Source organism: Strigops habroptila, chromosome 10 (genome assembly GCF_004027225.2).
Source record: "Strigops habroptila isolate Jane chromosome 10, bStrHab1.2.pri, whole genome shotgun sequence".
NCBI classification, from domain to species: Eukaryota; Metazoa; Chordata; class Aves; order Psittaciformes; family Psittacidae; genus Strigops; species Strigops habroptila.
The window spans coordinates 7,972,662-7,999,792 of record NC_046359.1 but is presented as its reverse complement, the minus strand read 5'-3'; the positions used below and the strand labels follow the sequence as shown (position 1 = coordinate 7,999,792).

The window sequence follows — 27,131 nt, the reverse complement described above, 5'->3', positions numbered from 1 at the left end:
CTGGGCATGTTCCTGTGCGACCTGCTCTGGGTGACCCTGCCTTGGCAGGGGGTTGGACTACATCAGCTCCCCGGGTCCCTTCCAACCCCAACCATTCTCTTGACTCTGTGAAACAGTCTGTTTTATTCTTTATTATTGCTGAAACTCAAGTTTAATTTCCCTGAAAGCAGATGGAATTTAACTCTTCTTTTCTTTCACCGCCGACTGATGACACCGCTACTGCTGAGCTCGGTTGCTCAGAGCGAACCTGTTCACCCTGGGCCTGGCAGCCGGGCACGAGCCCCACCATTCCCACCGAGACGCCCGGGGCCCGCCTCGAACGTTGTTAACCGCTACGTCCACTTGCGATGCCGCCTTCCCCGTCAGCCTTCCGGTAAGACCCCGACCAGCTCCCCCCGGGAGCCACCGCCAACCCCCTCAGCCGGGTCCCCGGGCTGAGAGCCCGCCAGAGGGCGCCCTGCCTCAGCAACGCCCCCCCCCCACCAGGCGCCCGTATCCTTCCGCCCGCCCCAGGATGCCCCGCACCTCGCCGCCCCGCCCCTCTGCCCGTTCAGCAGGCAGGCTTCAAATCAACGCCCGAACAGCCGCAGGAGAGCCGCCGCTCCGGCGGGGCACGGCACGGCGGGGCAAGGTCCCTCCGGCGGGGCGCTCCCCGCCGCGGAGGAAACCCTACGGCCGTCTGCTGCCGCCTCCCCGCGGCGCTGCTCCCCACACCACTGCGGCGGCTGGCGCCGCGGTGCGCACGCAGCGGCCCCGCCCCGAGCACGGTGTGTGGGCGGGGCGGGGCGGCCGGGCGCTCGTTTCCTCCTTGGGCGCCATTTTGTAGCTCAGAGAATCCGCAAATAAAGAGCGGGCGGGAGCGGCGCGCCGGGGAGCCCGGGCGGAGGAGGCCAGGCGAGAGGGGGGGAACGTCGGCGGCGGTGGTGGTGGTTCAGCGGCAGCTGCCCCGGCTCTGGAGCGGCGGTCCTCGCAGAGCTGGTCGCGGAGGTTGGCGGCAAGTGTGAGCGGTGGCGGCGTTTCGCCCTCGATGTGACGGGTGCGGCCCAGGAGGGTAGTGTGCTGGAAGAGCGAGGCCTCCGCACCGCGGGCGGGAGGTGAGTGACCGCGCGAGCGTTTCTCCCCGTCCCGGCCGCCGCCGCCTTCCCTCCCGCTGCAGGCAGCGGGGCCTGCGGGACGGACCCGGCTCCTCGCGGTCCCGGGACGCCGAACTCCGGCGGTGGCGGCTCCATCCCTCACCTCGAGCGGGGGGCGGAGCGGAAGCACTTAGAGCCATTTTGTGCGAGGCCCCGAGCCCGGCCTGGCCGCTCGGCGGGGATCCTCCTCCTTCAGCCTTCCGCAGCCGCCACGCCCGGGCACGGCCGCCGCCCCCCCGGCGCGGGAGGTGCGTTTCTCTCGCGCCTTGTTAAAGATGAGGGAGGGCGGGCCGTGCCCGAGCTAGGGGGGAGCGGCGGCAGCAGCGGGGTCTGTCAGACGCCTGCGGCGAGTCGGCAGGCCCGCGGCTGCTGGGGGCTCCGCGCAGGAGGCGGGGCGGCGCGGCGGGAAGGGGGGGAGCAGGCGCGGGTACCGGCCTCAGCGCGGTTGATGAGGCGAGTGTGGAGCCTGCTCGGTCAGGGTGGTGTTTTGAAGCTTCCACCCCCCACCATTTCGGGAGTCTGGAGCCTCTGCGGGGGTTTTCCCCGCGGAACTCATTTTCATATCGTTAAAATAACTGGCAGTTACTTCAGGTGTAACTAGTAAAGCAGCATAGCTGATATTATTTAGTTACTTTGTTCCTTAGGGTTTTTTTTTAAACCTTAAATCCTATGTTTTCTAAGCTTTGTAGTAAAAGGTGTACGAGAGTACTGGAGTTCCCGAAATTAAGATGCACTTTACCTTTTTCACTGCTTTTCATAGTCAAAGTACCATAAAAGCCTAAATCACGACGAGATTACATAAAAAGTTCTTTCAGTGCCCTTGACAGTGTTATTTTGAATATGGAGAATGGTTTTATATTGCTTGTTGCCATGAGCAGATATGCAGGAGTGGTGCATAGCAGCCATCGTTTCCCCAAAATCATGGAAGTGCTTAGTTAGGATAGCACAGTTAAGCTGTTCATCATATAAATTAGAAAATATAATCGTGTTAATTCCAGTCAGTTATACAGGGATGTTGTTTTCACTGGTTCTTCTTTATTGTAGAAAATAGCACTTCTTCATACTCTTGCAGAATATTTCTGACCTGTGTAGGAGAGAGAGCATCTCTGTAGAGGAGAGCCAAGTGAGGAGAAGCACCTCTTGATGCACAGTTCTTGAAAAGTTACTGTATTAAATTCAAGGAATGAATATTCCAGTTATAATGTCTGTAGCATAGAAATTAATCTGCCAATGAAAGAAAGCTAAAGCAAATCACAACTGGTGTAGTCAACCTGATGCTCTTAATGTTTCTGAAAAACTGAGCACAATAGTAGAAATATGTAGCAGTAATAAATTTCTCGCTCGTAAGTGCTACAAGCGCTGTTGCATGGAGTAGTGAGGTGAAATACACACATACAGGAAGAGTACTAGTGTTTATCTGTAAATGTGATCAGCCTAGCTTTTCTGAAATAACCTGAAGGATATTTTTAGGTAGTGTGTTTTCCTAGTGTGTGGTTCTATTGCTACAAGTGATAGTAAGTGGCAGTAAGACTAATTTCTGTAACACAGTCTTTTCAGCACTTTTGTGGTCTTGTCTGAAAGCAAGAGATGGCTTTGTAAGTGGTGGTGTGCTGGGTGTAGAGGTTAGAGTCGCCAGGTCTGGTGCTGCTGTAGAGAACTGGGTGCTGGAACCTAGCACGAGATCTGGATATACAATGTAGGCTAGTCTTAGATGGAGCATCAGCCTTTGATTTCTTTCAGTCAGGGCTGTGGCAGGAATCCATTGTTTATAATTGTATGCTGCTGCAGGGTTCACAAGCCAAGTCTCTAGGAAAACTCACCTTTTTGGTTATTTGTGTGTTTTGGTACTTTTCTGAGGAACACACAAATAATGACATTATCTGTGCACAATTTAAGCGGAATTAGCTGTAGTTTGGTGGGACATCTGAAAATCGTGTTGCTCTCTGTCAAGGACTTAAAACTTCCTGAGATCTTTGGGACTGCTTCCAAATACTTAAGGCGTTAAAAGATTACAAAAATCTTCAGCAAAATTGTAGTGGGAGAGGTAGGCAACCTAAATACAGTGGTCATGAGCGTTCCCCCTGTGATCTCAAGTTATTCTGTTATTTTGGGTGGCTGAGTTGGGTACCAGTAATTTGTATCGATAGTCTCTTATACTTGAAGATATTTAAGGTACATTTTTGGTAGAACAGGCTCAAATAAGGAACTGCATACAGAAGTTAAAGCAAAATGCTTGAGTAACTTCTGTGCAAGAGGGAGGGTGGTAGAAGTGGGGGACTTGCTTGTGTATTAGTAAGACTAGGAATAGGAAGCTGCTATTCATCAGTGAGATGCTTCTACTGAATGTTTTTTGTAAACCTTTCTGTGGGTTCTAATGTCACCTTTTATGGAAGGCTTGGATGTTGTTTTATCTGTACGCTGTTCTTGGATTCTGGGGAGTGGCGGTGCTTATTTTTATTAACCAGGGCCTTTAGTAGTGCCGTTTATTTGTCAGTGGTTACTGTACACTGAAAATGTTCTACTTCATTAGGTGTGTATTTGTTTGTTGTAGGATTTTGAAAAGTTAAATTAGTTCATTGGGTGGTGGTGTGAAAATACCTAAGTCTGTAATCTGTAAAAGTCTTTGAGAAGAGAAAATGGTCTGTTTTAACTACTTAAGAGCATTGTTTTTGTGAACCTAAGTGGTTACAACCAAGGAGTTGACACATCCTTTTTCTGGTATATGTGCATTGCGGCAGCTTTACAAGCTTTTTGAATCTCAGTCTTATAAGCAACTTCTGTGTTGGAAAGCATATTGCAAACATGCATGACTCTAGCAAACCTTACATTCATTGTTACTTGCATGCCTGTAGTCTTTTATATTTTATAATACAAATCAATAATTTTTTGTAAATTATTGTTATAGTTTTTCTATAACTATAAATTATTATTATAGTTTTTCTAAAACTATAATCATAGTTTTAGAAAATACTATGTATTATCCTTTTGAGATAAGGAAGCATTTCCAGTAACTCAAGGAAGTGTGAATATTTAATCTAGCACAGTGCAGTCCTGTTATGCTATGTACACTGTCAAATTCAATTCCTCTTGTGTGTATTCAAGGCATTTATTTGACATCTTTTTCAAAAAATGTTCACAAGGGTTTTAAAATTACTGTTTAACGCTTCCTCTTTATCAGAATCTTTAGGGGAATAAGGATTTGGAAGAACATATTATTTCGACGTAACCCAAATATTAGTGGTCATGTTCACAAATTATTCTTTTTATTCCAAAGAGGTAGTGAAGTAGTAGTATATAAACGGCTTTCCTCCGACCCCGATTATTCTGTGTCTTGTAAAATACAATGTTAAATAGATGTAGGTACATACAGAATGTCAGTTTGATCTAAACATACATGGACCAAGTTGGGTAGTTTTGCTTAGTTAAATAGGAAGAGTTGATTTGTGGTAGGCTTTTTAGATAGCTAAAGGAAGTTTTAGTTAAGTTTTAGAAAAAAATGCATCTGTTGACTTCGTATCTAGGTTACAGCAGCAAACTTGTCATGGTGGTGTTCTGTACTCTGGCTCTGCAATGTGTGGAACCAATATTTCAGTAATGTAATATTGCAGATAAAGATTAAGGCTAGAAGTACAAGTTTCTGACCTGTTCAGCATTTCATATAAACTAGTAACTATACTACATAAAACTATATTTTTTTTTTCCTCCCCCTTCAGAGTTCACAATGACGAATGAAGAACCTCTCCCAAAGAAGGTATGTTTAAAAATACTTGTGACTTTACCCTCCCAGGTAATCATGACAGCTTGATAAGTCATGCTTTTCCTTTTGCTCCATAGGTTCGCCTTAGCGAAGCAGATTTTAAGGTTTTACCTAGAGATGAGCTCATCCTAAGGTAAAGTAAAAAGCAGTTTTTCCATCTCAACATTTTAATGAACGTTTAATGAGATGTATAACCTCCCTTTTCCATTGTTTTTAGCATCCTTGTTCTGAAAAACTATTTTATCCTTTTCATGATAGATTCCTTTTATAAAGTTCTCATCTTGTCTAAAACATTTTTGTATGTAGTTTGGGGAAAAGCACTTTTTCCAAAGACACAAAATCCTGAACAATATTTTGTAATACATGAGTAGGAGGTTTTTTCTTCACTTGTAACTTTAGAAGATACGGTTGCTTACATTCCTTTGCTAGATAGCAAGTTATTTTTAAACATCAGAAACATGTCAACTCCTTACTCCTACAGTAAGTTTTAGGTTTTCTTCTCAGCTTGTTCAGATTCTAACAGTAGAACGTTAAAATGAAGTTTTCATCGCCTAGAACTTGCATAAAGAAGAGCCTGATCATCTTTCTCAATTTTTAGAAGGCTGACTGTCACCATGGAAAAAATAATAGGCAATTTTGTCATACAGACCACCTGCTTAAAGAAACTAACCTAAGCCATTTGACTCTGTATACCTGAATTTCCTGACTTGTAGCAAGGAACTAACTAAACTAGGCATCTGTGGGTCATCTGTTTATCTGCTGGAGGAGTTTGTGTGTACATTTTGGTAAACTTTAGCTCTTGGCTTTTTGTACACTGTAAATTATTAGCATTATTAGGGTCTCAAATATTGCTATTTCATGGAACAAAGATTAAACTGTGTAGAAATCTGAGAATACAAGTGCAACACTTAATGTATATTATCAGCTACTCCCTCTTCTGGGCAAACTATCCTGCCACTTCTGGAGTGGCAGTTCTTTCCAGTGGAGTCAACGTAGTCTGGCTTCATATGTTTAAAACTGGTTTCTGCCACCTTCTGAATATCTAGTTGTTTGGGTGGTAAAGGATAGTGTATTTAAACAGTAGGAAAAAATACTTCTTTGATGTTGAGTGGTTTAGGCCTTGTGAACCTTTTTACAGAAGTTCCTGTGCTTGAGATTATTCCCAGGAATAGCAAACTCCTTTACAGTCTTAGCTATGCCCTTACTTCCAGCTGTAAAATTCCTGTCAAAGTACCAAAGCATAGACAAAGCATAGATTCTGTGCCACTTGCTTTCTGATTAAAAGTGTGAACCAAAAAAAAAACAGGCTTCTGACTGTAATCAGTCAGAACTAATCACTTCCAATGGTTAGTTGCTACCATAGAAGAGATCCATTTCCAGAATATATTCAAGTGAGAATGTGAGGGAATATACCCAAAGAGGTAAAGTATGTCAGCAGCTAACCTGTGTTAATGAAGAGATAGGAGAGAATTTGCTCATGACAGCTGTGTTGCTGTCAAATCTTTTTCTTAATGTAGAAGCAACTTCTGCTCTCAAAAAAGGCCACTTGATGGATTTAAGGAGAGTAACTATCCATTATACCCAGAAGTGGAAACTTAAATGCCATTTTGGCTGTGTCCATTTGTTTGCATTAAGCAGTTCTGTGAACACTGTGTTTTGTTTGATGGGGTGCATATTTAATGGCTTTATAGTAAGTGCACCTTAAATTGTGATTTCATGTAAAACTAGCGATTACTACACTAACTGCTGGCTTCAAGTGTAGGTTGGAATAAAATATAACATCATATTGTAAATCCTTCTAATCAAAGGCATCTCTATTACTTTCAGACATAGAAAAGCATGTGTTGAATGCTGCTGCATTGTCTTAAGATTTAGAATGCCTTTTTATTTTTGGCTCATGCTTTGGTGGGGCAAATGCCTTTTAAGAATCAGGCATGTGTTGTTTGCTTCTGGGTAGTACATCCTCATCACTGTACAACTGCACTGGTAAGATACGTATGTAGAAAACACTAACTTTTTTGTCAGCTTCTGTGCCATAAATCCAAATTTCACTGTTCTTTTTCATGAAGTGCATAATTCAGGTTTTTTCATTTTAGCTTCTGTTGACTGAACACAAGCAGGATCAACAAGAAGCCTTTTGGTTCAGCCTTTTGGGAATTTCTGCTTGTCTCATTACTTGTTGCTGTGGACTCATTTCCTTCATCTTTCCCCTCCTCTTTAACACTTAGCTTGACTGTGTAGGAGCTTCTGTGAGGAAAAGCCAGGAACATAACAAAGCACTTTGCGGACCATAGCTAAAAATCTGATCAGTATTGCCCTGGTTGTTTAGTGGTTAGTCTGTAAAACTGAAGCACCTCCATTTACCCAAGCAGTTCTGAGGAAGTACAGTGCTTTTACTGAATTTCAGTCAACATGTACTTACAGTCACTGGACTTGCACAGTCCAGTCTGCTTCATATTTTTAGAGAATGAAGGGAATTAAGTAACCTACATAATGCTGCTCAATTACCTTCCAGTTCTTGTGGGACTGTAAGCAGCCCCTTGAATGTAAATCAGATTCAGGACTGTCTGGTTCAGTGTACAGTTCTGTCTCTGTTCTTTAGTGCATTTCCAAGTAGCACTTAAGTGAAGCTCTTCAGATTGCCGATGTTTAGCTATCAGATTACTGACATGAACTGCTAAACAGATCAGGAAACCAGTTACTGAGTGGAAACCAAACTGATTGGAGGAAAAAAGCTTTTAGCTGTTGTCTTTTTTTCCCCTCTCAGGTTGACAGGTTTCTCTTTCTGAACTTTCAGAATGTACTTGGGGACAAAAATATTTTTACTGGAGAGCATGTAAAGTAAGCTAGCCGGAAAAGGGTTGAAATGTGTAATTCTTAGGAATGCTATTTGTATGGAAACTTTCATAATATATCAGAGGTCTTTAATGCATTCTGGTGTCTTATGGGGAAGTTGCATGTTTTTGTGCAGAGGATTACAATAGTTCTGGATCCAGTTTTCATCAAGTTTCCAAGTGGAAAGAAAGACCTACTCTGTGGCGTATGGTGGTATTTGTGAGTTGACTTTTTCTGTTTCCTGACAGCAGTAGGGCCTAAGGGAGGCTTCAGGGCATGCTTGCTCTTTTTGATGTTTTTCTTTTTGTTGACTTGTAGCTTTGGACCCTTGGCATGTAGTGGAATTAAACTTGGTAGCTGGAATTTCTAGGTGATACTACATCCACTGCTAGATTAGCCTCAGCTTCTCCAGGCACATGACTTGAAAAATCCATGACATGGCCTAGTGCACTCTGGATTTTCTTTTCCAGGAATTCAGCTCTTGCTTAAATACTAGCAACTGTTGAGAAGTGACTTAGAGGTATAATCTCTGATGTTCTTGGTGACCATGGGCAGTGTGGTGGTGGTATTTTGTTTTGGTCTTTTTCTTCATGGCAGTCATGTCTACTTAGTGTTTAAGTCTTCGTTTCACTTCAGTTGCTCTGTATGGCCCCTATTAACAACTTTGACGATTACGGTGTTCAGGCTGTGAGATGTAAGTTAAGAGTCAAGTAATTTCTGCAGCTGTATTTGAAGCCCAGCTCTTTTATTAAATGTAATTATTTCATGTAAAAATTAGGTTCTTTCCAGGCTTGCTATTTAGTAGACTGTTCCAGTTTTACTTCGGGGGATTGAAATCTCCTGAACTAATGTAGAGTTTTTAGTGGTTAAACGGTGAAGCTTCTGTTTCTAACAACGTTCTTTTTCAATCAGAGAGATAAGTTGAAGGGTTAAGTGGGAATACAACAATTTTGTTCTATAGAGCTTGAGAGTTAATTCATGCTGACTTCATGTTCAGCTAAAGAGATGAAAAATTTTGTTGCTGGTACAAGGAAGAGATCTTGTGCTTGTTTTTGCTTTTCCCAGTGAAGTGATCTCGCTTGCTGTTACAGATCTGATGCTTCTTAAGACCCTTTAATGAACTATTTGAATTCACTAAATGGTAAAAAATTTATTTAAAGTTAACTTTCTAGTTTTGATTGAGATACTAGTGTAGGTTATAGAGTTAAAATAGAGCAGTTACAATGAGTCTGGCATAAAACAGGTGTCAGGGACAAAGGGTAGTTGGGAAGGGAGGGAACAGAAGCCTTCCCCTTCTCTAGTGGCAAGTTAATACGTGAATTTGCTTCGTAATGTGGAGTTGTACCATGATGAGGAAAACACATAATTAGGAGCAAAGTACTTCTTTAAAAACAAACAAAAAACCCCAAAATGCTGTCCTGTGAACTTTGCTGGTAAGGCATGTTGGGTTAAGCTTTACTGCAGACTTCGGTTTGCTACTGATTTGATGGTTTCTATCAAATGCAATGCTGTTTGCAAATGTGAGGTTTTTCTGGCTGTGGATGAATTGCTTAAATAACATGCCTTCACAGAGTTATTAAACTGTTTGGCTTCTGGCTGATGAACATAATCAGAGTGTGGTCTTGATTTGAATAAGCTGCTATAAACTACTTAACCTAGACTGCCAGTTGTAGTGTATTGTAATACACTTCCGTATGTCTTTTCCACTTGGCAACACACTTAATGTCTTTATATTACGACTTCTGTTACAGAATTGCTTGAATTGTTCTGGTTTGAAAATGAGATGTATCTCAAGTACTTTATGTGGATAAATATGTAATAAGTGTTTGATCCCAATGTTTGTCCAAAATATTACTGTAAGTTTTAAGATACCAATTTTCTGCATGTGATGCACAGCTACTTTTTTATCCTTTTGAGATGCAAAGTGGATTTAACCATTGCCATGATTCAAAGCCCCTCTTTAAAAAAACTGGAATTGCCTTTTATGCAGTTGTAGAATTCCCTCTTGACATTTTCTGGTTATGGCATGAATGTATACTCTGAAAGTTTAGGAATGAGATGCCTTGATTTAAGAAAGTGAGCTTCAGAATTTTTTTTCTCTTTGTCTTTGCAATAGGTGGAAACAGTATGAAGCATACGTGCAAGCTCTGGAGAGCAAGTACACAGACCTTAATTGTAAGTTAGCCAAGTTTCAAAGTGGTACCAGTTACCTGAATGTTTGTATGAATCAGAGTTCAAGTAATACCTGTGCTTTCTAAAACTGCTAGAAATAATCCATATGTCAGTTACTTGTCAGAAAAAGTGTTTCTTCTGGTGTAAGTTTTCACTCTTTCCCAACTTTCCTAGCCACTCTTTTTCCTTTACAGATCTTACACAGCATCTAAAAAGTCTAGTTTTGCATGTGTAGGACCATCTGTACCCAGACAGCTGGGGGGGAAATATCTCAAAACATAACCCCCCTAATAGGTATATTTTCAGGACTTTTCCGTTAGAATGGAACTGTTATCCTGTCAAAATTCAGCATGAATCAGTGATCTTGCAGGATTGTAAACCATGTGTAAGGAGGAATAGTTTGTAGAGGTGTAGGTCTAAAATGAGCCCCCAAGTAATGTTTGATCTGATCACGCAAATTAACTATTTGATTGTCAGTCTTACGTTGTCCTTAAAACTTGGTCTGTACTTCAGTCTTTCAAAAGAGAATATGGGAAAAAATGCCCTGCTCTCAAATGGGAAAAACTGAATACATCCTGGAAAAGTGACTGAGTTGCCAATCCTAAGTCACTTTTTAAAAATTGCGTTGGCAACAAAAGATGGGCTCCTTCCTGTTTTCTGCTTGCCTTTTAAGCACTTAGGCTGAAAGACTTAATAGCACTGAGTTTGAAGGGTAGTTTTCTGTCATTGCTCTCTTCTGTTGTTACTTCTGTTCTGCCACCCCATTAATGTTTGAGTTTTGGAGAGACTTAAGATGTAGCAAATGCAAGCAGTTGATCTCATCCTAATTTCATAAATAAGTAACACAGATAAATAAGTTGCTATAACATTCCCAGTTTTTCAGTTTTGGAAACTCTCATATGGAGTATGGGCTGTAGTAATCAGTATTATTGAATTATTGGCAAATGATTATTTAGAAATAATTCATTATTAAGCAATTTATGTTCTTGGTTTACAGCCGATCATTCTCAACTAATTAGAAAAAATAAAAATCTTAATTATTCCAACTTCCCCTCATTGTATACATGACAAGTACCAGAATGAATGTATATTGTTTGTCTCGGGCTGTTTGCGTGTGTTCCTGTTGAAGTAATTTGGCAGTGCGCTGTGCTGCCTTCTCTCATTTCATATATAAGCTTTCATGAATATTCATGGATCAGAAGAATGCCGGCTGTGACTAAACTGCCATTTTTGAAGTTCTCAAATATCTTATTGTTTCCTCATGGAGTGTTAAAATGAGTTTGAGGATTGATCACCAGTAGCACTGTTTTGCAGGCTGTGGTTTGGGTTTTGGCAGTGTAGGCTTCCCTCCTTCCCCACCCTGGCCTCAACATCTCTTAGATTTGAGGGCAGTTCAGCTTCCCAAGTTTCAGACTGCAGGTTGCAATAGTACTTGGTTAAGCAAGCAATTTAAAAGTTATTTCCTATATAAACATTTTCAAAGGTTTAAGTTTTAAGTAAGGATCGGAAAGATGTATTTAAAACCAACTGTTGTCAAGCTTTTTTAACACTAATGATAGTTTGATTTTTTTCTTATGCTTACTATAGTCATGCTTAGTTATGACTCTTTTGCTTTTTGTGAATTTGGTTTTTAGATTTGTTTAGCTGTCTTTAAAAACTGTTCATGAGAGGATGCTATAAAACATGTGCTTTTTGTGTGTTGTTGTATTAGCTAATGATGTGACGGGATTGAGAGAATCTGAAGAGAAGCTGAAGCAGCAACAGCAAGAATCTGCCCGAAGAGAAAATATTCTGGTGATGAGGCTGGCAACCAAGGAACAGGAGATGCAAGAGTGTACTGTAAGTATTCAGAAAGGATGAATTTCAGACTTAGAGGAATATCAGCTTTTGAGCCAGTACCCATGTGCTTATGTTGTCATATATCTGTAGCATCATATTTTCTGTGCTTAAAGAAATACGACACTTAAACTTCCACTGAATTAGTAAAGATCACTTCTGAGAGTTCGCTTTTTTTTAGTATTAATCATTTCAGTTGATTTTCAGCAGCACTTGTGCTTGAAAGGACTTTTGCTTCAGAACCACACTAATTCTTGCATGAGCCATGCTTGCTTTCTTCAAGCATTTATCAACTGTGCATATTTACCAAACATGTTACTTCTCACTACCAGATGGGTGCAGGAACAAATTGAAACATGAGGATAAGATTGAGTTTACTGGGTTTCATTTAGGAAGCTTTAGGCTGATACTTGTTGGATTTGGATAACAAGGTATTGGTAAGCTTCTGCGTCTGTTTGGATAGATAGGGGAAAGAGCTACTGACTTTTGCAGGGGATGTTCTTTTGAAATTTGGCAGATCTGTTTCTTGGGGTTTCTAATGTGCATTGTACTGAATGCCTTTTCTGTTGCTCTTTGTTTCTCCGCTATTTCTGTGGGGTTTCTGTGACTCTTCTGAACCTATCTTCTACCACTTTTTGGACTTTTGAGCTTTTTTGGATTACCTTCTTAACATAAATTTTTATCTGCTGCTTTAATTTGGTAGCTCCTGAGAGAAGATTGTGAAAAGCTGCTTATTGCTAGTTTCTGAAATACTTATGAGAGCTTCTCTTATTTTGTGGCTTTCCTCTGTTATTTTCTTTTAGCCTTCCTTTTTTTTCCTGTAGGTTTTCAGAGCTGTCGGGTATAGTCGTGTGACACCTCTGTACGCAGTATTTTCACTGCCTTTAAGACCATAAGATGACTTTAGTTCATAGTAAGAGCTGGTATGAAGAGAAAAGAGGCTAGAGCTTAGTTTGCAGTGCAAAAAATGAATTGCAGAATCGCTGACGTTAGAGAGGGACTTGCAGTTTGTCTAGTCCAACCTGCCTACTCAGAGCAGCAGGGTCAGTTGGACCATGTTACTAAGGACTGTGCACAGTTGGGTTTTGACCATCTCCTAGAACAGAGACCCCAACACCTCTCTGAGTGACCTGTGCCAGTGTTCAATAACCATCACAGCAAAAAGCATTTTCTTCTGTGTAAGTGGAATTTCCTGTTTCAATTTGTGCCCATTGCCTTCTGTGCTTTCAGTGGGCACCACTGAGAAGAGCCTGGCTCCGCCGCCTTTACTCCCCCCATCAGGTATTTATGCACATTGATAAGATCCCCCTGAGCCTTCTCTTCTCCAGGCTGAACAGCCCTGGCGCTCTCAGCCTCTGCTTATATGTCACATGCTCCAAGCCCTTAATCATCTTCATGGCCCTTCACTGGCCTCAGCCTAATGTCCCTGTCTCTCTCGTACTGGGGAGCCCAGAACTGGACCCAGTACTCCAGATGTCTCGCCAGTGCTGAGTGGAGAGGAAGGATCACCTCCCTCGACCTCTTGGCAGCACTCCTCTTAATGCAGCCCAGGATGCTAATGAAGATCTGTTCTGGTGCTATACCACAACACTTCCCTAGTAGTAAGACTACTATATTAATCCTGCTTCTCTACTTAGTTTTACTGGTTAATCTTGCTGTGAGGAACAGCAGAACAGCAATAAGAGGGTTTTTTTTTTTTAATCTTTTTAACTTGGGAGCATATTGCTGAAACAATGAATAATAATAAAAAGAAATACAAGATCTGTGTGTACTATTTTCACCTTTCTGCCTATTTCTAGAAGAATCAGACAAAAATGTCAAGTATTTAAGACTGAATTTTGATAAGATCGTGAAGGCTATAGGGTTTTTGGCTGCACTTGTAGATGCTTATAGCTGTAATGCATAGGCTTTCCAGAACATGTTTGGAAGAACATCTGAAGAGTTTTTATTTATTTCAGTGTACTAAAAAAAGAGGAGGAGGAGGGTGGTGGAGCTGAAAAGAAACAAAACCAAACATCCATGCACCCAGGTGGCTTCCATTTTTCGAGGTATCTGCACAGGAATAACATCAAGGATGTGATCTCCATAGTACATGGAGATAGGAAGATGCATCCTTGAAGAAGGGAGCTAAAAGCTGTAACAGACACATTGGCACCTTAAAGTGTTTTCAAATGTGAACTCTGAAGGACCACTTTGTTTAGTATTATTAGATAGTGGGGTGTTTTTTCCCAGTAAAATAGCAGTAGCGAAATAGATCATGATGGATAAGATGCAAAGCTAAGCTATAGGATACTAAATAATTTCACAAATGAACAAAAAATGTTCACCATATGATAAGTTATTTGACATGTCTAGTTTTTAGTTAATAACTTTTAGCATAGTTAACAATTTTTTGTAATCCATATTTACATGTAAAATATACCAGTGACAGTTATTTATATGTAAGCCTTTAAAGTTTCCTGTCTCATCTCAATTAGATGAAGCATCTGAGGTGGCAAGTTTCTTGCATATTTATTGTTCATATTACTCTTAATGCATTTTTGAAACATGTTTTATACTTACGAAATTGTCTCGTTTAAGTTTGAAAGGATAAAAAAAATACCATATTCAAATGATAGTAGCTGATAAAGACAGCAAGTTTACTGATTACCCTGCTAGTTAAAATATACTTAAAAGATAAGGTGTGACTTTCCTAGTTGCTGTTTTAATTTGTAGGTGCCTTTTAAAAAGATAAAATACATCAAAACCTACTTCAGCTTATAAAAGTCACCAGTCATCATCTTGAAAGTGTAGGTGTGTGTGTCAATAGCTGTGGCAGAATCATTGTCCTAGTTCTGTATCGGTACTCTTTTTGAAGAAACTAGGTGGTAGTTAAGTGCATAGCTCCATTCTCTCTTGTGATCTGTGCTTAGTCTAGCAGCAGAATATATGGGTTTCTTTTGAGCTGGGAGCTTCCTGAGAATGTGACTGGTGTTGCAGATCTACTCTGCATAGTTTAGGGTGGCTGACTAAAGGGCTGGATTGAAGTTTGGGGGTTTAATACTTCATGTACCCTGTTGGCAGCAGAAGCCTTGAGCTACCATTCCCCTAGCAGGAACAGCCCCCATAAAAGTGGTTGCTGCTGTTAGGGAAGTGCAGGTAAAGCATTGGCTACTGTTTCGACATGAAGCTTTATTTCTGGCAGAGAGGAGTGATGACGTTAATTCTACTTCAGGAGGCCTTAACCTCCTCCCAAGCTACTGGACAGCTACTGTAGGTGAATAAGCAGACAGGCATTTGGAAATACTTGCTACTCAGATAGGTTTTCCATGGAACAGATAATGAGTGGAAGCTCCCTGCGGGTGCAGTTGGACTGCAGTACCTAGATAGTCATCACTCTTAATAACCTACTTGTGGTTTGGGTTACATCTCTGTTGTGTTTTTTCTCCTGTTATGCAGTGTATTCCTTCCTGGTAAGAAGGATATGTAGTTGTACTTACTTAGAGTGCTTACATTTTCTGTTAAGTACCTGTGTTCTGTTTGTTAAATTCTTGGTATCAGAGGGTCTGTTCTTTGTGTGGATATCTTTGTACAACTTCAGCTGAAAAGATTCAGCTGTTCCAAGAATATGTGAGAAGCATGGGGGATGGCAATGTTACTGTCTGTTGTAGCAAAAGAAAATAATCCACCCAAACAAGATCCCACACAGCCTGATGTCCTCTAAATAAACTACTTTCATGTTCTCGTGCCTTGGGTTAGAGCAGAGAGAAAGCTGATATCAAGGTTTTTATACTGTTTGTGAAGTTGCATCTGTATCTGTGCATCTGATGGGATTTGGAAAAAGACCAGCTAGTGTGTGCTTTGGTGTTTCAGAATGTAAACAGCCAGTAGTCTTTTTAGGTGTTAGGGTGGGCATATCCTGGGGTCTGGCAGTGGAGATAACTATTCCTGTATATTCAGCTCTAGCCCGAAGTTGTTCCTGACTGCAGATAAACTCTCCTGGTCCCCACACTTTATCACCTGGAATATCGACAGGAGAGATATACCAGAGAATGGTTAGAGGGAGCAAGAGTGGGGGGCTTGGACTGAATAAGCAGGAAGATGAATGGAATAAGGAAGCAGGCAGAAGGTTAGGAGGTATGGGCTTGCTTTAGGAGTGAGTCATGTTGGGGGTAGGTTGCTAGGTCTGGGTGGATGAAAAGCCTGGCAGGCGAGACCTCTGGAGTTGCAGGTGGAGGAAGGGAGTTACAACTACGGAGGGATGGAGAAAAATTTAGTTAGAAAAACTGGAGGAATAAATGGTCTTCAAGTTTGGGGAGGGAATGAGCAACGGTTGTTCAGCTTAAGTAAATTCTTTCTACACTACTGTTCTAGGAATGATAGCTGAGGTGTTAAGCAGAGCCTGTGTAGTGCTCTCTGCTTGGCCTAGGAGCATGAGATAGATATCCAAATGACACTGTTCAGTAACTGACATCAGACAAAATCAGCTGGGTTCTCTTGAGTATTTTAGTGTATTTCTGTCATGAGCAAGGAGCAGGTGGCAGCAATTCTTTGTGCCACTGATGTAAGAAATCTGTTATGGTTCTTAGGCTGAAGTGGAAGAGGGAGGGAGCTGGGCCTAGGTAAGACAAGGAACATGGTCTGGGGTTTTGGTTTTTGGGGTTTATTTATTATTTATTTTGCCTCATTTTGATGCCTGTCTAAAAATAGGTCAGGAACAATGTTGCTGTAGCATAATTCCATTCCTGGAATACGTTGCCAGCTGGAGTGTCTGTATATGCGCAGACATCCATTAAACTAGCTGGTTTGCCCTCTACTAGTGTTAGCCCTCGTAAGGAGTTCCCAGGTTGTTGAAATACTTCCACTAGTGCAAGTGTTGGAAAGATGAATGGGTATAGAAAAGACAAGAACAATAAATTAAATAGATCTTTATTTAGTGAGCAGCATCTTGTACATTCACTGAGGCAGGGGACCCATGGGGGTGAAATATCATCCAAGAAATGTTAGAATGATCTTAATTTGGACTTCCTCTTTAGAAGTAATGTTTGTACGTGGGTTCTTGAGTACTTCAGTCCCTTTATATTTCTTTCTGGGCATATAAAAGTTTGTATATTTAAAAGCATGATGGTTATTTACATTTTTAAAAGTAGCTAAACATTTGTATTTTGATAATATTGAATTAATGTGGAGTCAATGAAAACAATTATTTCAATACCTTTGAAATCACTTATTTGAAATAAAAATCTAAGAATTGGTGCTACTTAACAATATATAAATTAAAACTTACGTTGTCTTCAATCAAGAAGTGACTGAGGTCACTACTGCACATTTTTAAGGTAAATAGAATGTTTGTACTTAAAGTATAAGTGTACTTTTTCTTTACCATTGCTGTGTAAAGACCCCATAACAAAGTAACTATACAGGAAGATGGTTAAACTGACAGGGCTTTTGACTCTGCTGCTTGTCCCAAGTAAAGCAATGTGTGGAGGGAGAGTTTTTCCTTCCATTTTGCTGGTGGTGCCTTATACTGTTCATCAGTGAAACTGTTGTTGTCAAGTCTGATTGTAAGATTGTGTCTGCAGCAGGAGGCAAACCCCCAACTTTCAATTAATGCTTGTTTTTTAATCTCATGTAATTTTGTTCATCTCTTGCTGAAGAAGAAATGTGTGTGATACAAGGAGCATAATGAACTGAATTTAAGAATGGAACTCTCTGTGGAGATTGATGTGATTTTTAGTGATTAGCTAAACTAAACACATACTGTTCAGTGTGTCTTAAGAATGTCTGTTGTGATGGAATTAAAATGTCAGAAACTTTAAAAAAGTGAATCGTATTTAAATACATCCAAGTTTTGACTAATGAATGTTATGTTTTGTAGAAATTCTCTCGCAATTACTCCTTCTGAAATGTTGACTGTATTGTAAGTCTTGTCGGTTCTAAATTATAAAATTGTAGATCTTTTGGGTTGTGGTTATTGCAAGAGAATCAAATTCAACTGAAGTATGTTTAATTTCTGTTAATATTATTCTGTTAAAAACAATATGCAGATTTCCATTGTAAGCGACTGTTGCATTTCCAAAAAAAGTAACAGGTTTTTTTAAACCTTTGTAGTAGTTGCTTAAAAATACTTCGTGTCAATATAGATTGTAATATTCCAGAGTAACTTTCAGGTTACACGGAAACTAGCTTTTTTTAAGCAGATAACTCTCTGAATATACTTTTTTTTCCCCCTCAGAAGAGTGCAGGCAGATACAAAAGAAAGGGTGCATTCTAGTGCTCCAGTCATTGCTTTGGCAAATGCTACCCGATACGTAGAAGACAATTTTGATGCAGGGAGGGGAAAAAAAAAAGGCCTTGAAAGTTTAAGCTTGGCAGGTGGTGGGATGGGGGATTGGATGAATATGCACATTGATAGGTGCAGGTGGGCAAAAGTCACTTTGTTTTTTTTATACCCTGCATTTTTCAGGTTACAGTGTTGAAAGAAGGCAAGCTTCCTTGATGTTATCTTTGGAATAACTATTTGTATCTAAATGACATGAAACTTTTATTTAATGTTGTATGAATAACAGTCTGTTCTCTTACTTTATGCAGAATCAGATTCAGTACCTCAAGCAAGTCCAGCAGCCTAGTGTTGCCCAACTGCGATCAACAATGGTGGACCCAGCCATCAACTTGTTTTTCCTAAAAATGAAAGGTGAACTGGAACAGACTAAAGACAAACTGGAACAAGCCCAAAATGAACTGAGTGCCTGGAAATTTACGCCTGATAGGTAAACAAAACAAATACTCCCCAGTCAAGACTTCCCTGACAGTCCCACTGCGAGAATGCTATGGTGGGACAGCCAAGTACTCGTTTCCACACCAAGACTCAGACGTTTTGAGGCAAAAGCCAGATTCTTATACTGTCCAGCTTGTAATGCTTAATGTAAAACTTACCAGATGAACCTTGTGTTTCAGCTTTTTTCTCCCCCTTTGCTTCAGAGGCCTGATGGCGTCGGACTATTCTGAAGAAATGGCCATCTTCGAAAAAAAAATCTTTTCTAGAACATGTAGACATTTGCAAAATTGTTCTATTTGAAGAAAATAGAGGGAGAAACAGAAGTCTTAAGTCTGTGGCACACTGTGTCTACAGACAGTTTGGAGGAGAGAGAACCTAGAGATTATAAATCATGAATTGAACATGTAAAATTCCCGTAAAATGTAGAAGTGGAATATGCTTCGCTCTTAACCTTGAGCCTAGTGACTTAGAGACACTGTAAGTCAGTTTTGCCAATAAGACTGTGGACTTCCTGCTTGTTCACTGAACTGCTGGGTCAGAACTCGATGAGGTGAATTTTGCGTTAAAGAGTTTACTTGCTAACCACTTTTGAATAGCCGTGAGAGTGCTATTTGATATCACAACAGTGGTAGTGTACACATTTGACTGTTTAGCCTTTGGGCTCTTTAGCACTTGAAGGAGCCTTAAGTCAATGTTGCTAAATAATGAACTGTTTCCTGGATGGTTGGTAATACTGTGGACGCCTCAAAATTAGGACTGTACAAAATGTACGTTCTATCTAATCACAGGTTTAAAATTGTTGGAAGCAATATATCTGATCACAACTAGCATATAGAAGAAAGACTGGTTGTGATAAGTATTTCCCTGCATGTTTTCATGCAGAAATGAGAATTTTTCGATCTTCTCTACTAAGAACTGATCTCAGACGCTCAATACAGAAGGCACACAATGGCAACTGTCTTCAGTGTTGGTGGGGTGTTTTTATTCCTTTGTACACCTGGTTTTTTTTTTGTATTGCACTTCTATATAAAATGTGCCTTGAAATAGTTGTAATGCATAGTTCAAGGAACACTACTGGTTATACTGTTGTATTGTGAAACTCCTGGGACGAACGAGAATTGAACAGGTTGTTATTTCTGCATTGTCTCGTTCTCTGAAAACAAAGTCAGTATTTTAAAAAAACCAAAAAAAAAAACTTAAATGCATGCACTTTCCTTGGTGGAATCAGTGAAGGAGCCTTTGCTACTCTATTGATGCCTCTGTTCTGTTGTCCCAAGTTACTTGTAAGAGTAGCATTCTGGGACAGTTGGGAGTGCATGTCTGAGGTCTGTAAAGTGAAATGCAGATTTGGTATGGCATTTGTGTTTGGTTTTTTCCGTAGCTAATTGAGTTCTATTTCATAATCTGAGGTTTTGAGTTTCAAAACAGTTGGGCAACGTTTCATGACTCAGTCTTATTCTAGAAAATTCATACTTTTAAAAAAAAACAAGAGACATCCAGCTGTCACAGAAGGTGGTGTATTCTAACTGTTTTGATGACTTCGATTAAGATGGCGTTACGTATTTTTAACTCGGAGGTATCTTAACTCAGAAGTATCTTAACTGTTTGTGCTCCAGATGATTAATATGGGATCGAAGAGTAGTGTGCTTATGCAGGTCTATTTTTTTTGCATGATAATGACTTAAGAGCAAAAGAAAAACCTACAGGAAAACTTTACCTTTTTAGAAGTGATACATCTGGAATGATTTTGCTATAGCAGTATCTAAGATTTTAATGATCTAGCATCAAACCAGAGGTAAGACTTGCATTAATAAATTGTTAATGTGTTACCAAGCCATTTTGTAAAGCTCACTATAAAGGTATGCCATGCAGACTGCTTGTTTAACTTGAAGTTTAGAAAATTACTTAATACGTTTAGATACAGGTTAATTTGTTTTCTGAAGTCTTAAGGCTCTAAATATGTGTGTACATATATTCATATATTACAGATCTGTGAGGAAAGACAAGTAACCAATTTTTTTCAAGCAAAAGTATTAAAATTTTATTTCTGTAGCTCCAACATACCTTAATAATCATCATATAATTTTAAGTCAGTGGTGTGAATGTGCATAATTCATATATGCAGTAGTTGGAGTACAGAAAATTAGGGTTATTTCCTGGTTAATAATTGAGGCTGTCTTCATTAACTGCATTAAGGTTTTGTTGGGTTTTGTCGTTTGTGGAAAGGTAAAGAAGTGATGACACATGTAAAGTACTTACAGGATTTTTCATTCTTTTTGCATCCTGCCCCCCCCCCCCCCCAGTGCTTTATTTGTCCATCTTGTACGCAACTGCTCTTATTTCATGGCATCTGACCTAGTTTATGGAAGCGATGATGCTCCTATTCAGATCCCTGAATGGTGCTCAGGGTAACATGTTAACTGCAACCGTGAGCCTCAGCCATAGATAAGGATGTACAGCATAATCACTGCTGATGGCTGGGGGGAGAAATAAAAGGGCATGTAATGAAAGGAGTGGCTGTGCTAAGCCAGTTCAACCATCATTAAATGTAGGTATACACTTCGATTAAAAATCAATAGAAATGTCATTTGCAGTAAGCCTAGTACAACGAACACTAGCCTTCTGAAATAACCGCTTATATTCTTACAGGTTTTGTTGCATGTATGTTCAACAATGCCAAACTTAGTTTTGCAGCTGATAGTTACTGGATTTTATATTCTTGCATGTGTTGTCTTTTTTGTAAATTGCGAGTTGTTGTTACTTGGTGCCGTACTAGTTCAGAACATCTGGAAAAATTTTGATGGGAAGAAATAGCATTATAGGTAACTATGCAAATTTCTATACAGGTAATAAATATTTTACATTTTGGCAGGCGTTAACATGAAGAAATTAATGGGATTCTAAAATTGTCCCAGTTCCAAGGTAACTGGTACTTGGTAATTCTACAGTTGACATTGTTTTCTGAAGAGAAAAGTGTTAAAATGACTTAAGCACTGTGAACTTCTTCAACTTGTAGCGATGATGAATACAGTAACAGGAATTTGCAAATGGCTAAAAATCATTGCATGTCTGCCTTATAACTTTTGGGGTATGTTACATTTGATTATCTCCAAAGTGGTCCTGCTTTACACAGAATGAACATCTCTAAGGAAACTTGCATCTTAAGTGTGCGATCTTGGACTGTATTAGGTCAGCACATTTTAAACTTCAAGGACCTGGCATTGGACATCACATCAAGAAAGAAAACAGGTTGCTGCCTTTAGCAGAGTTTCAGGCTTCCAGGACTTTACACAGCCAGATTCCTTCTGGAGCAGCCCATCTGAAAGATTTGGGAAAGTCAGTCGGAAACGTTAAATGGGGCAGAGTTGGCAGACCTTAAAAGTTGTCTAAGGCTTGAATGCTTAAAAGGTAGTTAAGGAAATTATTATTTTAAATTCTTTTGGTTGGGTATTTTGGTTGCAGGAGAGAACCGTGGCTGTGAATTGTAGCGGAAATTTCCTGTTCTACTTTTTTAATCCTCAGTTTCTTTTGATCTTTGTCACTTGTTTAAAAGCAAACAAACAAAATTAAATGGCCTTCTTGGTCTTAAAAAGTAATGCAAGTTCTGCCATTGAATTCACAATAAACTTGTTCAAGTTTGGGTTGTTTTTGAATTTTTTGTTTGGCAGAACTTACACTTCTGTAGAGAAGAGGACAGCTTTATTATGTTGCTGAGCCTGTCAAAAGAACTGTTTGTGGTTGCTATCCTGACTTTGGCAGACGAAGAGTCCTAAAAGACTTTAATTTTTCTCTTTCATGGAGTCAGCTGTATTGCCTATATATTAATTTGCATACTACTTCCTATAATGCTTCACAGTGCAGTTTTTATAATGAAGATTAAAGATGTGTGATGTTACTCATTTACTAAAGACAATCTTGTTGGTTCAGTTTTTTTTCCCTGCCTGTTTCCCATTTCTTTTGGAAAACAGACATCCTAATGATCGTTACTCATGATCTAAAATCTGTCATTTTAAAGGAAGTAGATTAATAATATACTCCTTCCTTAATTTCCTGCCAATGTTTAACTACATTTTACTTTCTCACCGTTCAAGATGTGCTTAGGAAAAGCTGACCATAGAAATCATGAAGTAGACTGTGCACATTACTGTCAAATACATAAATTGAGTTGAAAGCCAGACGTCTGATTTTTTTAAAGGAGAGTACCTGGGCAGCATTCAAAAGAATGTGTAAGCCTCTTAAAGAAATATAAATGTCACTATGAGAAATGAAATGGGATTTAATATTCCCTTTCAAGCAACTTTCTTTTCACCCAAATGTAGTTATTAAATTTTACTAGTACAATAAATGAAGAATGTTTTTGTTCATAATTCAGCTTACATGTGTAACTCCTATGCAGTACTTTATCTTTTGAATTACAAGGCACATCTTTAATCAAATATTTAACTTAATTGAGAATTAGTACATGCAAGGTTGTGCATACTGATAATCCAGATGTTGGTATCAAAAAAAGAACAATATGCTTATTCGTATTTGCAGTAATAAAACTTGCCTTCCGCTTTATGGGACAGCGAAAGAAGATCAACTGGCATTGGAACAGCATGTGGTAACTATAGGGAGACTTTCTGCTATGACAATTATGTTGAGGCATAATGTTCCTTGAATTGTGACATGCAGAAATTGCATCTCCTTTTTGTCTGTGATTGTGATTGAGGAAGATTACTGCAGGTTTTGTCTTCATTTTGTGATAGATGGCTCTTTCCTTTGCAGCCAAACAGGCAAAAAGTTAATGGCGAAGTGTCGAATGCTTATCCAGGAGAATCAAGAGCTTGGAAGGCAGCTGTCCCAAGGACGCATTGCACAGCTTGAGGCAGAGTTGGCTTTACAGAAGAAATATAGTGAGGAACTTAAAAGCAGTCAGGATGGTAAGGGATTTTTTTAAGAAAATGGAAGTTGCCTTGCAGTTCTAGTTTAATTTCCTGATGATACACATACTGTAAAACCATCTTTGCCACAATGAAAGGACAATATTGAGTAAAATATGACAATTGTAAATCTTTACTGGTAGTCTTAATAATAAAAAGACACAAAATAAACAAACAAAAGCACCAAAACAACTTTGGGGGACTGTTTGGATTTGCAGCTCCAGTAATGCAGAGTTTGAATTTGAAACTCCCAGATTTTGTACCATAGATCTTGCTATTTAATAGGGAATGTTGAGACTGCACATATTATTGGTGAATGGGTAAGATGAAAGCTATTAATGTTGCACAAAGCTAAGCATGCACTGGAAACAGAATGCTTCTTGTTAACTCTGACTTATTTCAAAATAATTTTTAAAACAAATAACTGTTAGAACTCTTTAACAATGCCTAAGAATGCTGAAGTAACTCAGGCGAACTAAAATACTTCGTTATTGCGTTCACAGTCCAAATTTTACAGCATTGTAAACCTAAATCAAAATTACCTATAAACTCTGGCCTCTTGCATAATTTAAATGAAGGGGAAAATGCAAATATAAAAAAAAATCTTCTGAGAGTTCTGCATAGAATCAGTGTCTTTTTGGTAGACTGTTACAGAGTAGGTTATCTGATTATTACAGTAAGTCTTGAGGAATGAGCTGTTTGGACATCACATAAGCCTGCATATGTGTTTTTTTTCTTACAACTGAAGTCTGAAATAGCATAGACTTTATTTGGCATTATCTAAGTCTGGCATATCCTGTATTTTTAAGGATAGATCATCCCTTTCCCCCTCTCCCCTGATCATATTTTTGAGAAAGTAGCAATCTAAAATAACTAGAATTATGAAAGGAAATTATTTTTCTTTTCTGTAATGACATGTTGTTAGAATAGTTACTCTTTTACTTCTTACCTGCCGTTTAGATAATGCAATTAATCTAAATTTATCAAGCTCATAATTGAAGCAAGTGTGGACACTGCTTAAAGATTTTGCCTATTGAATGTAGTATAGTGAAGTAAGCTCCCGAAATGAGATGTGTTCTTTAACCCCTACTGCTTCTTCCCCATATCAACAAAGATGACAATAATCCTGCAATAAGTTTTCCTAATGATTTTTTCTATAGCAGCAAGAACACTTCAATTTTATGAATTCTTACAGTAATAAGAAGTTTGCATTTTATTTGCTCTGTCATATCAATGGTGCAGTTGAAAACTAAGGGAGTTGGTGTTTCTTTTACTGTTTTCAGGTCAGATTTGTTTTGCTCCAAAATACAGTCCTAATTGTAAAATCCTTTTAGTGCATAAGTACTAAAACACCCTGTGGAATTAATTCACACTTTTGTTAGTAAGAAAGTGTTTTAGTGTCCTGTTATGTGGGATTAAAAGGATTAAAACCAGTAAGAGCTGAAACTTCTTTGAAATGTGACTGAAACCTCTATTTGTTGCTGAAGAGACTTTTGTAATTACTCAGGTGTGTTCTATACAGATGTGGTTCATGGTCACTTTTACAGGATTTCTGCTGAGGTTTTGTACTTCAGTAAAAGTACATACGTGAGGTGGTTCTTGCAGAATATGAATTGTTGGAAATGAGCTGTTTTCCAAATATCCTCCTTTCTCGCCCAGAAATTAATTTCTTCTCATACATTTTGAGTAGCATTATAAGAAGTGTGTAGATGATAGTTAAGCATTTTCTCCTTCAGAGGCAGAGTATCAAAACCAGTGCATACCTGATGGCTGAAAAGGTCTGTTGAAAAATCTCAGCATAAAATGTTAAGTTGTAGGATTTTAATTTTTTTCTTTTTTTTGTCTGAGATTCAAACTATATATGGGCTATTAAGTGTTTGCAACAAATGTGTTTTCTTTACATAGAATTGAATGACTTCATCATCCAGCTTGATGAGGAGGTAGAGGGTATGCAGAGTACCATTCTAGTTCTTCAGCAGCAGTTGAAGGAGACTCGCCAGCAGTTGGCGCAGTACCAGCAGCAGCAGTCCCAGGCATCCAACCCAGGTACCAGCAGGACTCTGTCTTCTGAGCCTACAGACCAGGGAGAGGCTGTGGGTAAAGACTGCAGCCGTCTGGCAAACGGACCAAGCAATGGTAGCTCCTCCCATCAGCGGACGTCTGGGCCTGGTTTTTATAGGGAGGGTAGCGGCACGGAGGATGACTTCCCGGCTTCTCCAGGGAATGGTAATAAGCTGTCCAACCACTCTGAAGATAGAACTGGTAGAGGAAGTGGTAGCTACATAAACCAACTCAGTACTGGGTATGAAAGTGTAGACTCTCCCACTGGCAGTGAAAACTCTCTCACTCACCACTCAAATGACACAGACTCCAATCATGATCCTCAAGAGGAGAAAACAGTGAGCATGAAAGGTAACAGAACTACGGGTTCTCGTCATGTCCAGAATGGTTTGGACTCCAGTGTAAATGTGCAGGGTTCAGTTTTGTAACATTTTTCTGCAACATTTTTATACAGTGTCATTTAAATTGGGAGAGGATACTGTCCAGAAGCTGTTTAAATTAGTGCATACTTGTCACAATTTTGCCTTTTTGTGGGTTTCTTTTTGCTTCAATACCTCTGCCACTTTGGAAATTTTAACAGTTAATTACATTGAATGTTGCTAAGAGGACGTTTGTGTAGCTCAAGTTATTTTTATATGAGTTAATGTGAAGTTGAAATGGAAATTATTTCCATAAAGTATAACATAAATGATGTCTGTACAAATCTGTGTATATCTAGAACCTGTGCTGTGTAAGGGCATTCTTACTCATACTGTTATACTTACACCACCTTCAAGATTTGTCATAATAGCTGTGGGTTTATGACTGCCAAGTTTGCCCAGTACAGTAGTTTTATCACTAAAAGATGGACTTACTAAAGGAGTCCTGTAGTAGTTTCAGTGTTAATTACAGTTTTTCCCACCATACATCTGTGCATTTTCTCCTTAGGTGACCGAATGTTTATGAATTGTGTGCATAGTTACTCAGTTTTTAAGAACTGTTGTATCCTGTTTATGCATATTGCTCTGTGACTCCAATATTATCTTACCTGTACTGACCAAACCTAAATAAAAACTTTTAATAATGTAATTTCCTCATTGTTCTGCATTGGCTTATGTGGCTTATTTGTATGCAGTGTATTTGCAGTATTTGGTTTTTTTCTTTAATTTGTTCCTGTGTCAATCCTTTCAGGCCAGTCTGATGGTGCTTATTGTACAGGATTTTTCCTTATTGGTGGATAGGGAAAAGGAGGGAAAAAAAAAAAGGGGTGGGGAAGAGGGCAGTTAAAAAAAAACTTTGGAATGTGGCTTTTATAAAGATTAAAATAAAAGTAAACCTAAAAGCTAGAAGTATCCAGAAGGTAAATATACAAATTAAACTACAAAGCTTTGAGTTGGTAACTCAGCCTCTTTAAACCAGATATAACTCCGCTTGGTTTTTTTTAAATGCCTGCCTGTGGGAACTGACTTCTTAATAGGTGCAGAGAAAAATAAGCATACTTTTATTGTTCAGTAGCAGTGAGTTATGAATTCCTCAGGACCTGAATTTCTGGTGGTTATTTCTGTCTGCTAAGGATGAGGAAGATCATGAAAAGGAGATGAAAAAGCACTGGCTTTTAAGCACTGTTCAAAGGGAAAGATAGAAGTACTTTGCAGTATACTTTTGGGTAGACTTAAGTC

General features: G+C 39.4%; 1 protein-coding gene across 5 annotated transcripts; it reads left to right on the top strand.

The window, feature by feature from the left end:
- The first annotated feature begins 117 nt into the window (after positions 1–117).
- Positions 118–26,541, top strand: WTAP (WT1 associated protein). Of its 5 annotated transcripts, none has more exons than XR_003993447.1 (8): positions 118–1,094; positions 4,847–4,884; positions 4,968–5,023; positions 9,842–9,900; positions 11,609–11,736; positions 18,304–19,040; positions 23,258–23,412; positions 25,318–26,541. XR_003993447.1 is itself a non-coding variant. In XM_030499242.1 (8 exons), exons 2-8 carry the CDS (start codon positions 4,855–4,857, stop codon positions 25,899–25,901), a joined length of 1,191 nt encoding a protein of 396 aa, XP_030355102.1. In that variant the 5' UTR covers positions 118–1,094; positions 4,847–4,854; the 3' UTR covers positions 25,902–26,541. The 5 variants fall into 5 exon arrangements, 2 of the variants coding, with proteins under 2 accessions (XP_030355102.1, XP_030355103.1); XR_003993446.1 differs by having other exon boundaries at positions 18,304–19,460; XR_003993448.1 differs by having other exon boundaries at positions 18,304–21,898.
- The last annotated feature ends 590 nt before the right edge of the window (positions 26,542–27,131 follow it).